Source organism: Pholis gunnellus (genome assembly GCF_910591455.1).
Source record: "Pholis gunnellus genome assembly, chromosome: 19".
Lineage (NCBI taxonomy): Eukaryota > Metazoa > Chordata > Actinopteri > Perciformes > Pholidae > Pholis > Pholis gunnellus.
The window spans coordinates 10,866,585-10,879,665 of NC_136546.1; the positions used below are offsets into that span (position 1 = coordinate 10,866,585).

A 13,081-nucleotide genomic window follows, 5' to 3' on the forward strand; every position below is an offset into this window, starting at 1 on the left:
CACACACACACACACACACACACTTGTAGGAGAGAGTGCCGTCCTAAGACATTGCCAGGTCTGAAATGATTGCTTAAGTGTCCAGTTCGCATCTACGATCTGGATAGACTTCGCATATACACTCTGTAGACTCCAAATGCCTCATTAAACTCTGCCATAGTCAGATTCTTTGACAGTCGGGGATCACTCTTTCAAGAAGACCAAAACTGCTCCACAGTCAACAAGTCTATCAGTTGAACTTAGCAGAATTTTTATTAAATTAACACGGTTACCTGCAATAATTTGATTCCTCAGCTGAGGAGAAATTGCAACAGCATGAGGAAAGAATGGCACTCCGGCAGAAGCTGGAGATTTGCAGCAGGTGACCCTGGGAGCGAAGTTTGGGGAAAGTAGTCTGAAAGGCTTCCCTGGAGGTGGACATTCATCTCGCCAAGGGATGACTGGATGTTTGTGAGAGCAGCCGGAGCAGACCTTCTTCCTGAAGATCGACGTACGGAGGTTGTCTTGCTCTTTTAGCCATGGTGCAAATGTCAGTGGTGGCGAAAGCATGAGCGATTGCAGCGGGGCAACGACAGTTCTTCTGCTTGTAGGAGTAACGAGAGGAGCGACATGAACTATGGCCTGATCTTTAGCATTTGCTACAAAAAAACTAAAGGTCTTCGTCACTTACCCTGAGGGAAGCAGGGCGTTCTTAGCAATAAAGTGCTTGTTAGACATTACTCAACTATCTTTACCTAATTATTTGCTGCTCTATCCTAAAGCTTGTGGCCCAAAAAATAAATAAAATGTATACACACAAAAATAAATAAAGAATTGTTGTCTTGACTGACTTATAATGCAAGGTTAAGACAAAAAAGAACTTCCCAAAGCTTTGATGCAAAGACAAGCCTGAAGAAAAGTTTAAAGACATCTGTTTATTCAGAAGTTTGATCAGATGTTAACACAATAGGCCCAGAGGAGATTTGCCTTTGCTGAGTAGAGTCTGTTCCTCTTTGCTCTAGAAAGACAAGAGTAGAGATCACCAACTACACGTAGATTAGGTCGACAAATAGTTTTTCCAGATTACACTTACCCCGTCTTACTCCTTTTATCTCTTGCGGTCTGGAGTAAATCTGGTGTGTAGGTTGCACACACTGGCCTCTGCACGGACCATCCAATTGGCTGTTTTCATCACAAATCGCTGCATCACAGTGGACATAGATCTGCAGACAGAAAGATTTATTACGCAGGGCTACATGCAGCTGTACCGTGCAATGTGGCCAATACACACTTCATTTGGTTACAACAGTCCCAATTTACCTCATCTTTCAGAACAGTCTCCTCTTTAGTGAAGGTGAACATCTTTATAGAGAAGCGTTTGATGTGGGATGGGACTAAAACCCTGGCGTCGCTCACAACAGGATGGAAAATGGTCACATAGCTATCATCAGGATTCTCACAGCTGGGGAGGGAATAAAACAAGCTTCTGAATGCTATTTGGATTATGTTTTAGGGATTGTCACAAATTAACTTGAATTTACAAATTCCATTCCAATAAAGAGGAAAGCTTTATGCTGCCATTTACCCATCCACAATGATATCCCAGCTAGGCAGAGACGTCCGGTCTTCATAAAGTGTAGCCCAACACTTCTCCACGATGAGCTCCAAATTTGGGTCAGAAGACTCAATCAGCTCCACCTCAAAATACACAGGCTGCCTCAGATATTTTACAACTGGATAATCTTCTGCTTGGTAAAAGAGATCGTATGATGAATCTGGAAGAGAAGCGTCACATTAGTAAAAGGCATGGACCAGCCGACGGTGTACAGTCTTGCAAAAACAAGATAAGGCAACCTTACCAAGGGCTAGCCTCATTTGTACCATCAACTGCCCTGAGCCGATCTCTGCTGTGGGTTCATAGCGTCTTGGTTTAGAGCTGAATGCGACAGTCTGAGTCTCATTGACCACGTAGTAGCAGGAAACGGTCTGTCTATAGGGGAAAAATACACTGAAGGTGTTGCCCTCTCACAAGACAATATGTCAGGATAAAAGATTGGACGAGTCCCTTTACCTGTACTCAGGATCAACCGGCAATGTGTAGGCTACTCCTTTGTTCTTGTAATACAGGCCAATCTCATTTTCATACAGCATGTAGTGGTCAAAGAACTATTAAAAAGAAGTGAGGCATCAGAAGGTTTAACAAAATAATTTGTAGATTTAAGGTGAACCAACACTTACTGTTCTAGTGGTTCCACAGGAATCTACACTGAAAGAGAAATATGCAGAGCGATCGTCACTGAAAGCCGGTTTGCAGGACTGGTCCTTCAGGGTCAGCCTACTTGGGCTGAGATTGGGCACAGATTCCACCTTCACAGCTATAGCAGTCATGGTCCCATTGGGATAGCACGCTGAGGATAGAGGTGGCAAGGGTGACGAGAATGTCCTATAATCCCAATCAGCAGAAATACTGCAATTTTAAAGTCTTACTGGTTGTTATGAAGGGGAAGGTGCAGGACAGGTAGAGATCAGAAAGCACCCAGTTGTTGATGGGATCCAACAGAAGCAAGTCAACTCGTGTTATGACTGAATCTGAGGTTATCAGCTGCAAGACAAACGGGAAGTTATCCAGTGCAGCAAATTTATGATGATTTTATAGTTTGACATACCTCGAACGCTGTGTCCTGGGCAGCGTATGGCAGTATGAGGCTAAAGTGTGTGCTGTTTCCTTGGAAATTGTATTCGTCAGCTATCTCAGGTGTCAGCTCTCGAGGGCCAACCATGGTTTTGAAATTGTGGCCTTGATTTCCGTATTTCACACCGATGTAAAACTGGTTCTGGTCACAGGTGCCAGTGATGGTGGGTAGCTCTAAAAGCAGAGAAACATTTAACCATTTGACTGAGCAACTTCCTCTCCCTTTTGGAGTTTCAACATTAGTTGAAGTGTTCTCCTCTTTGGGTCAAAGCAATCAACCAGATACCGTGAAAAGCATAAGCACGATAGCTCACCAACATCCTGATGAGATCCCTGCAACTCGACTGGGTGGGCAAATGGAGTTTCTTCAGGCAGGATGATAAACCCAAAGATCAAAGGGAGGAAGTAGGTTGTAACCAAGCGTTCAGGATTCTGCAGATATAAACAGCTCAGTTAGGTCTTTGAAACACTGCCATGCAGAGCAAATAAGCTGGCACAGAGTGGCATTTTGCATTTATAATTTCACATACATGTTTCAGGACTACATCCGAATCAAAGGGTACTGAAAGAGAGAAACTCTTGGTTCCATTGGGGTGGTTGTGCTCCTGGACTGTGAAGCCTCTGGCATTGCTCTCCTCAACAGTGAGAACCCCGTTGGAGAAGGTGATGTTCCTCAGCACCACATCATGAAGAAAGGTGCCCAAGACTATGCTGAACACTCGGGCCTCAGGAACAGTATCTGAGGAACAGAAAGAGACAGGTTTGTAGCCTTCGTCTCAAGCCTGAGATTCTGTAGTCTACTGGAGAATGTGACTTACTTTCTTGGAAGTGGGGAGGTTGAGGCATAAGAGGGGTGGTAACGGGGAACAAAATCTTGTATCTGGTATCATCATGGGTGTCAGTGGTCCTCCACAGTACCTCAAGCATGGGCTCCACAATGTAGGTGATGTGGTACTGGTAATCTGGGGCATGGCTCTGCAATTATTCATGACATTTTAACAAAACATGCAAAGACTAGTGACTCTTGCATTTCTAATGTAGAAGAGTTCCCAACCTTGAAGTGACCATCAGGCGAGCCCACTGGGATCTCAATGACAATGTGATGGTGTGTGGTGGACAATGTGTAACCCCGTGCGGCCATCTGAGACCCATCAAGCCTCTTCCCATTGATGCCCATGTGCATTTCTAGGACTTCAAAGTTGCCATCCAACAGCGGTGCCACATGGCGAGGTACGTGCCAAGAGATTACATCGTTGATGATGAGGACACCACCTGTAAATGATAAAACTACTGTTGACGCAACTGTGTGACAACTAAATGTTAACCGTGTCCAGCCACTGATTGCTCGAGACTTACCTGTGGGACAAGCAGCTGCCAGGTTCACCACATTCAGACCATGCGGTGTCTGATAGTAGGCGCTCACCATGAAAACTTCCATGGGGACTCCACCCACCTAAAAGATGTAAGGTTTAATGCCATGCTTTTAATGTCAAGTAAAATGCAAAATACTGGAGATAAGTGTTGCTTACCTCCTCCGAATAAGTCTCTGGTGTATTGTACGGGGATCGTATAACCAGACGGGTCGAGGTCACCATGGCACCATAGCCGGCTTGTTCAGCCTCACTAAGCACCATTGACACTGGTTCTGGGGTGTAGAATGTCAACTTCCAGATACCATGTGCTGCCCCAGAGGCCTATAGGGAAGGAAGAATGAGTCATTTCCTCCGTTTGAGATAAATGGTGCAGGGTGAAAAGCAAGTCCACTGCAACGGTGGAATTTTAACACGTACATCAGGAATGGCGTCGATCCCTTTAACATCTTGAGCATGTCCCTTTGCTTCAGAAGTAGTAATGTGGTTGGACACCTAAAAACAAGGAATGGTGGCTTAAGAGTTTAAGACACTAGTTGGTAGAACCATTCATGTAAAGCGACCTACTTCCATGTAGTTCCTGTCACAGAGAATCTCTCTTGAGGCCCACTGAGTGTAGCTGCAAGTCTGCATCACATCATGGGTAACCATGTCCGATTGACTGTGTCCGTACATTCGGAGCCTTAAGCCAACATTAAAGGTTTGATCGCCCTACAAATGTAATGCATGAAATGAGAAGAATTTTGGTATTAGTGAACTCAAGAGCTGAAATCAAGCAATTTGTTTAATTAATTAATGAAACAAGTCAAACATTTCCAGCCGCTTTTGTCCATTTTAGCATTGTTAAGTTGCCTAGTGTTGAGATATTATAAAGCTTAATTTTGTAAAATGTACAGACCAAACAACACTTCGTAGCCTATAGAATGCATGTCGAGGAAGGGGGGAAATATTCACAATTGCAGTTAAAACACGGGAGGTTCTATTCAAAAGCGAATATAAAGTACTACTGTGTGCCTCAAAAATAAGTCTCGAGAAATTATGGGATATGTGAACTACACCATGATGTTTTACTCACTGGCAAATTATAATAAATGTCTTCTAATAAATTGAGCTCAAACACACTTTGTTGTCCACGTAGCAGCCCAGCAGAGACGAGTAGATTCTGGTGTTACCCCACGGGTCAGACTCCATGCTGTATCCACACTGAGTAGCCAAGCTGGGTGTTAACACAATGTGCTGGGTGCCATCTTGGGGGAAAAGAAAGACAACTATGAAAGGACTTTACTCTCCTAGTGATGAACCAATTATGTTAATTAGCAGATTCTTTACTCACCAACGGCATCAACCTCAAGCTCGTTCCCCACTGCTAGGGCCTTGTCCAATGAAAGCCTCATTAGATTACCCACGCAGTCTGACCGTAAACCACTGCCTGTTAAAAGAAAAGGCTTGTGAGGAAGAGTAAACTCTCTTTAACAATAACAGTGGTAAAGTAATTTGATTTGAATTCAGGCTTACGTGACTGAGAATTGAGCTTCATATTTGGCCTTGCTTGGCCCAAGAGGATTACTGCAGCCATCAAGTTCCATAACAAACTTAAACAAGTAAAACACATAGTTTAGAGACATTAAGTGTGCAGCTAGCAGTCTCTGAAACAAAGAAAGAAAATTAACTTACATGTTCCCAAGCCTCCACATGTTGCAATCTGAGCCAAACAAAAGAACTAGAGGAATCAAACCACTATCAGAGCTTGGCACTGAACAACCAGCACACCCAAAAACAGATCAACTCTGAAGAGAAGTGACTGATTGCCTTACTGATCCAGCACCAGCTGTTTTATACCTAGGGACCTGTACCATGTGATCTTCCTTCCTGTGTTGCCTGTAGTTCATGCAACATAGATTTCTTTGTTGACTCAACTATGGGTACATCCCAAATCCCATATTGACGGCCTTCCCAAAGCTCTTAGTTCTGCTCTGAAGAGCGAGGCTCAAGGATTGAGAATGGATCTCCGAGGAGCCATGAGCGAGGAAAGCACAAGAACAGCCTTCCAGGAAGTGTTTTAGCGGTCGACACGCCCCCTCATAGTTCGTCAGTTATGTGATTGAACACTGCAACCGATCGGACTGACTTGACTGACTGGAGTTTCATATCAGAGTGAAGACAGATCACAGATTAAACTCGAGCTTTATATTTGATTAGTTTTGTGATTCACCATCATGTGTTAAATATGTTCATTGCATTGTAGGTCTGAACAACAGAAGGACCACAAACACATTTCTTCATTTATTAGAAAGATTTGTCTTTCATTTCCCTCAATAACTTTTATTATGGATACAATTAAAGTCAGAGAGCTGGAGAGAAGAAACAATTTTTACATAATTTATCATTTCATTCAGTCACGTGAGGCTGATCATTCCTGAGTGTCTGGTTTGATGAGTTATATTGTTTAACCTGAAACATGGAGCCGAATAAATTAATTTCAGTATAAAGGTAAATTAATGACGTCACAATCTAAATTTCAAAACGTACAGATGCAAATAATCATAAATATGACAGGAGCATTCCGTTGGTAGAAATTGATCCTGCTTATAAACAGAACAGTTTGTTAAAGAGGTAACAGGCTACAGAGAGAAAACATCTCTGCAGTGATGATTACACAGAAACATTAAAAGTTAAAGATGGAACAAAAAATAAACTTGAAATCAGAGAATATTTATTTATTCATTCATCAAATATTTGATTTTGTCATTGAAGCTGTTTTGACAAAAACAAATAGATTATATGAAGTTACCTCTCATCTTGTGAGGAAATAGCCAGGAAGACGTTCAAATCAGGGAGTACAAAGTATAAAATAAATACCCACAATTACATATTTTTTCTCGTTTTCATGATGAACTCACTCAATCACTTACCAGGTGACGTCAGTAAGTCCTTGAGGTTTCAGGGTTTGAGGCTTTAGGGGGGACATTGGGATTGGGCCTAAAATATTTGGGATGTACCCTTTATGTATGTGTTGCCCCTGCGAAAATGCATAGGCAACCCCAAGCAGCAAACAAAGACCTTCCACCTCCTACAATGCCATGTGCCACAGGAAACTTAATTTTGGATCAGGAGTTATCAAGGTAAGAACAAACTTTTACCTCTCTTGTGTTGAACAGGTAAACTAGATACATGTTACACAGCATTGTCAAAGTAATCTAAAAACCCAACTTTGTTTATGGACAATTTTAGAATGTGTAATTTTTAGCTAGGCTACTATAGTTAATATAGCAAATGGTAGCTAGACAGTGCACATGTTTTTGTCAGCCTGGCATGATCATACTGAATGAGTATAAAGCACAATTTTCATAATTCTTAATCATAAGCTCAGTGGATTTTTCAGCAGTATTTCACTCACATTTGACATTGGGTTTCATTTTAAATGTTCAGATAAGACTCAACTGCAATTTGCTTTTTATCTATATTTGAATATAATTTTGAGAATATAAAAGAAAAAATGTTTTATTCACCCGTTCTTCCGCTTTTTATGTATAGTCGTCAATGATATTGTGAATAGCAACTCCTGTGTGGTCTACTTTTTGATTACTCAACTATCTTTACCTAGTCATTTGCTGCTATATGGCTTTAAAATGTTACAGCCCCTTTAGTAACCTAAAGCTTGTGGCCCAAAATGAAAAGAAACAGCTCTCCCCTATAAGAAGAATTGCGGTCTTGACTTATAAATGCAGGATTAAGACAAAAGAGGACTTCTCAAAGTTTGATACAAATTGAGCAAAGACAAGGCTGTACAAAAGTTTAAAGACATTAGTTTATTCAGAAGTTTGATCAGATGTTAACACAATAGGCCCAGAGGAGATTTGCCTTTGCTGAGTAGAGTCTGTTCCTCTTTGCCCTAGAAAGACAAGAGTAGAAATCACCAACTGCACGTAGATTTAGTTGACAAAATGTTTTTGCAGATTACACTTACCCCGTCTTACTCCTTTCATCTCTTGCGGTCTGGAGTAAATCTGGTGTGTAGGTTGCACACACTGGCCTCTGCACGAACCATCCAATTGGCTGTTTTCATCACAAATCGCTGCATCACAGTGGACATAGATCTGCAGACGGAAAGGTTAATTACACAGGGCTACATGCAGTTGTACTGTGCAATGTGGCCAATACACACTTCATTTGCCAACAGTCCCACTTTACCTCATCTTTCAGAACTGCCTCTTTAGTGAAGGTGAACATCTTTATAGAGAAGCGTTTGATGTGGGATGGGACTAAAACCCTGGCGTCTCTCACAACAGGATGGAAAATGGTCACATAGCTATCATCAGGATTCTCACAGCTGGGGAGGGAATGAAACGAGCTTCTGAATGCTTTTTGTTAAAGCCATGAAATTTGGATTTTTTTTTTTAGGGATTGTCACAAATCAACCTGAATTTACAAATTGCTTTCCAATAAAGAGAAAAGCTGAAGGTCGTACAAAGTTTTATGCTGCAATTTACCCGTCCACAATGATATCCCAGATAGGCAGAGACGTCCGGTCTTCATAAAGTGTTGCCCAACACTTCTCCACGATGAGCTCCAAATTTGGGTCAGAAGACTCAATCAGCGCCACCTCAAAATACAGAGGCTGCCTCAGATATTTCATAACTGGATAATCTTCTGCTTGGTAGAAGAGATCGTATGATGAATCTGGAGGAGAAGAGTCTCATTGGAAAAAAAGCATAGACCAGCCAGACGGTGTACATTCTTGCAAAGACAAGATAGGCGTTTAATAAAGTCACCCTTACCTCGGGCTAGCCTTATTTGCACCATCAGCTGCCCTGAGCCGATCTCTGCTGTGGGTTCATAGAGTCTTGGTTTAGAGCTGAATGAGACAGTCTGAGTCTCATTGACCACGTAGTAGCAGGATACGGTCTGTCTATAGGAGAAACAGACACTGAAGGTGTTGCCCTCTCACGAGACCGTATGTCAGGATAAAAGATTGGAAGAGTCCCTTTACCTGTACTCGGGATCAAACGGTGATGTGTAGGCTACTCTTTGGTTGTAATACAGGCCAATCTCATTTTCATACAGCATATAGTGGTCAAAGAACTATAAAGAAAAAGTGAGGAATTAGAATGTTCAACAAAATAATTTGTAGATTTAAGGTGAACCAACACTTACTGTTCTAGTGGTTCCACAGGAATCTACACTGAAAGAGAAGTATGCTGAGCGATCGTCACTGAAAGCCGGTTTGCAGGACTGGTCCTTCAGGGTCAGCCTACTTGGTCTGAGATTGGGCACAGATTCCACCTTCACAGCAATAGCAGTCATGGTTCCATTGGGGTAGCACGCTGAGGATAGAGGTGGCAAGGGTGATGAAAATGTCCTACAACCCCAATCAGCAGAAATACTGCAATTTTTAGGTCTTACTGGTTGTTATGAAGGGGAAGGTGCAGGACAGGTAGAGATCAGAAAGCACCCAGTTGTTGATGGGATCCAGCAGAAGCAAGTCGACTCGGGTTCTGACTGAATCTGAGGTTATCAGCTGCAAGACAAAGGGAAGTTATCCAGCACAGCACATTTATGAGATTTTATTGTTTGACATACCTCAAACGCTGTGTCCTGGGCAGTGTATGGCAGTATGAGGCTAAAGTGTGTGCCGTTTCCTTGGAAATTGTATTTGTCAGCTATCTCATTTGTCAGCTCTCGAGGGCCAACCATGGCCTTCAAATTGTGGCCCCGATTTCCGTATTTCACACCGATGTAAAACTGGTTCTGGTCACAGGTGCCAGTGATGGTGGGTAGCGCTAAAACCAGAGAAACATTTGACTGAGCAACTTTCTCTCCTTTTGGTGTTAAGGGGAGACACCCAATAATAGTTGAAACAGTCTCCCATTTCCCAAAGCAATCAACTAGATACCGTGAAACGCAAAAGCATGATAGCTCACCAACATCCTGATAAGATGCCTGCAACTCGACTGGGTGGGCAAATGGAGTTTCTTCAGGCAGGATGATAAACCCAAAGATCAAAGGGAGGAAGTAGGTTGTAACCAAGCGGTCAGGATTCTGCAGATATAAACAGCTCAGTTAGGTCTTTGAAACACTCATGCAGAGCAAATAAGCTGGCACGGAGTGGCATTTTGCATTTATCACATACATGTTTCAGGACTACATCCGAATCAAAGGGAACTGAAAGAGAGAAGCTCTTGGTTCCATTGGGGTGGTTGTGCTCCTGGATGGTGAAGCCTCTGGCATTGCTCTCCTCAACAGTGAGAACCCCGGTGGAGAAGGTGATGTTCATCAGCACCACATCATGAAGAAAGTTGCCCAAGATAACACTGAACACTCGGGCCTCAGGAACAGTATCTGAGGAACAGAAAGCGACAGGTTTGTAGCCTTCTTCTTGAGCCTGAGATTCTGTGGTCTACTGGAGAATGTGACTTACTTTCTTGGAAGTGGGGAGGTTGAGGCATAAGAGGGGTGGTAATGGGGAACAAAACCTTGTATCTGGTATCATCTTGGGTGTCAGTGGTCCTCCACAGTACCTCAAGCATGGGCTCTACAGTGTAGGTGATGTGGTACTGGTAATCTGGGGCATGGCTCTGCAATTATTCATGACATTTTAACAAAACATGCAAAGACTAGTGACTCTTGCATTTCTAATGTAGAAGACGTCCCAACCTTGAAGTAACCATCAGGCGAGCCCACTGGGATCTCAATGACGATGTGATGGCGTGTGGTGGACAGTGTGTAACCCTGTGCGGCCATCTGAGCTCCATCAAACCTCTTCCCGTTGATGCCCATGTGCATTTCTAGGACTTCAAAGTTTTCATCCAACAGCGGTGTCACACGGCGAGGTATGTGCCAAGAGATTACATAGTTGTTGAAGAGGACGCCACCTGTAAATGATAAAGCAACTGTTGACGCAACTGTGTGACAACTAAATGTTAACCGTGTCCAGCCACTGATTGCTCGAGACTTACCTGTGGGACAAGCAGCTGCCAGGTTCACCACATTCCGACCATGCGGTGCCTGATAGTAGGCGCTCACCATGAAAACTTCCATGGGGACTCCACCCACCTAAAAGATGTCAGGTTTAATGTCACGTAAAATGCAAAACACTGGCGATAAGTGTTGCTTACCTCATCCGAATAAGTCGCCGCTGTATTGTACTGGGTTCGCACAACCAGACGGGTCGAGGTCACCATGGCACCATAGCCGGCTTGTTCAGCCTCACTAAGCACCATTGACACTGGTTCTGGGGTGTAGAATGTCAACTTCCAGATACCATGTGCTGCCCCAGAGGCCTATAGGGAAGGAAGAATGAGTCATTTCCTCCGTTTGAGATAAATGGTGCAGGTTGAAAAGAAAGTCCACTGCAACAGTGGAATTTTAACACGTACATCAGGAATGGCGTCGATCCCTTTAACATCTTGAGCATGTCCCTTTGCTTCAGAAGTAGTAATGTGGTGTGACACCTAAAACAAGAAATGGTTGTTTAAGAGTTTGTTAAGACACTAGTTGGTAGAACCATTCATGTAAAGCAACCTACTTCCATGTAGTTCCTGTCGCAGAGAATCTCTCTTGAGGCCCACTGAGTGTAGCTGCAAGTCTTCATCACATCATGGGTAACCACGTCTGATCGACTGTGGTCGTACATTCGGAGCCTTAAGCCAACATTAAAGGTCTGATCGTCCTACAAATGTAATGCATGAAATGAGAAGAATTTTGGCATTAGTGAACTCAAGAGCTGAAATCAAGCAATTTGTTTAAGTAATTAATGAAACAAGTCAAACATTTCCAGCCGCTTTTGTCCATTTTAGCATTGTTAAGTTGACTAGTGTTGAGATATTATAAAACTTAATTTTGTGAAATGTACAGACCAAACAATTAATTTAAGAGAGATAATTGGCAGATGAATGCTGCCCTGAGATTTTGACATCACATTCAACACTTTGTATCCTATAAAATGCATGTCCAGGAAGGGGGGAAATATTCACAATTGCAGTTAAAACACAGGTTTGATTAAAAGTTTTTCAGAAAAGCAAATACAAAATAGGAACTACTGTGTGCCTCATAAATAAGTCGAGGAATTAAGGGATATGTGAACTACACCATGATGCGTCTCACTGGCGAATTATAATAAATGCCTTCTAATGAATTGAGCTCAAACGCACTTTGTTATCCGCGTAGCAGCCCAGCAGAGACGAGTAGATTCTGGTGTTACCCCACGGGTCAGACTCCATGCTGTATCCACACTGAGCAGCCAAGCTGGGTGTTAACACAATGTGCTGGGTGCCATCTGGGGGGGAAAGAAAGACAACCATGACAGGACTTTACTCTCCTAGTGATGAACCAATCATGTTCATTAGCAGATTTTATACTCACAGACGGCATCAACCTCAAGCTCGTTCCCCACTACTAGGGCCTTGTCCAATGAAAGCCTCATTAGATTACCCACGCAGTCTGACCGTAAACCACTGCCTGTTAAAAGAAAAGGCTTGTGAGGAAGAGTAAACGTTCTTTAACAATAACAGTGGTAAAGTAATTTAGTTTGAATTCAGGCTTACGTGACTGAGAATTGAGCTTCATATTTGGCCTTGCTTGACCCAAGAGGATTACTGCAGCCATCAAGCTCCATAACAAACTTGAACAAGTAAAACACATAGTTTAGAGACATTAAGTGTGCAGCTAGCAGTCTTTGAAACAAATACAAATTAACTTACATGTTCCCAATCCTCCACATGTTGCAGTCTGAGCACAGCCAAACAAAAGAAGAGGAATCAAATCACTGTCAGCGCTTGGCACTGCACACCTGACAGTAAACCAACTCTGAAGAGAAGTGACTGACTACCTTACTGCTCCATGACCAGCTGTTTTATACATCAGCAAATTACAATACACAGGTGAGACCAATTGGTGATTCTCCACCCAGCTCACATGCAGTGAGAGAGCTTGATGTATGTTTTATGAAGACTGGAAAATCTTAATATGTGCATACACAATAATCGTTAGTGTGATAAAAAATAATTTATTGATTGATTACAAACATATATACATTTGAGTT

The 13,081-nt window shown here is 42.7% G+C and overlaps 1 protein-coding gene across 1 annotated transcript; it reads right to left on the reverse strand.

Moving 5' to 3' along the window:
- Positions 1-937: 937 nt before the first annotated feature.
- LOC306711674 (uncharacterized protein) lies at positions 938-5,735 on the reverse strand (the record flags this gene model as incomplete). Its single annotated transcript, XM_079180690.1, has 20 exons — positions 938-997; positions 1,300-1,441; positions 1,565-1,754; positions 1,839-1,969; positions 2,051-2,145; positions 2,218-2,387; positions 2,467-2,581; positions 2,646-2,845; positions 2,986-3,103; positions 3,202-3,410; positions 3,490-3,646; positions 3,726-3,943; positions 4,028-4,124; positions 4,201-4,365; positions 4,462-4,536; positions 4,609-4,752; positions 5,164-5,288; positions 5,375-5,470; positions 5,557-5,633; positions 5,716-5,735. 20 exons carry the CDS (start codon positions 5,733-5,735, stop codon positions 938-940), a joined length of 2,604 nt encoding a protein of 867 aa, XP_079036816.1.
- Positions 5,736-13,081: the final 7,346 nt, after the last annotated feature.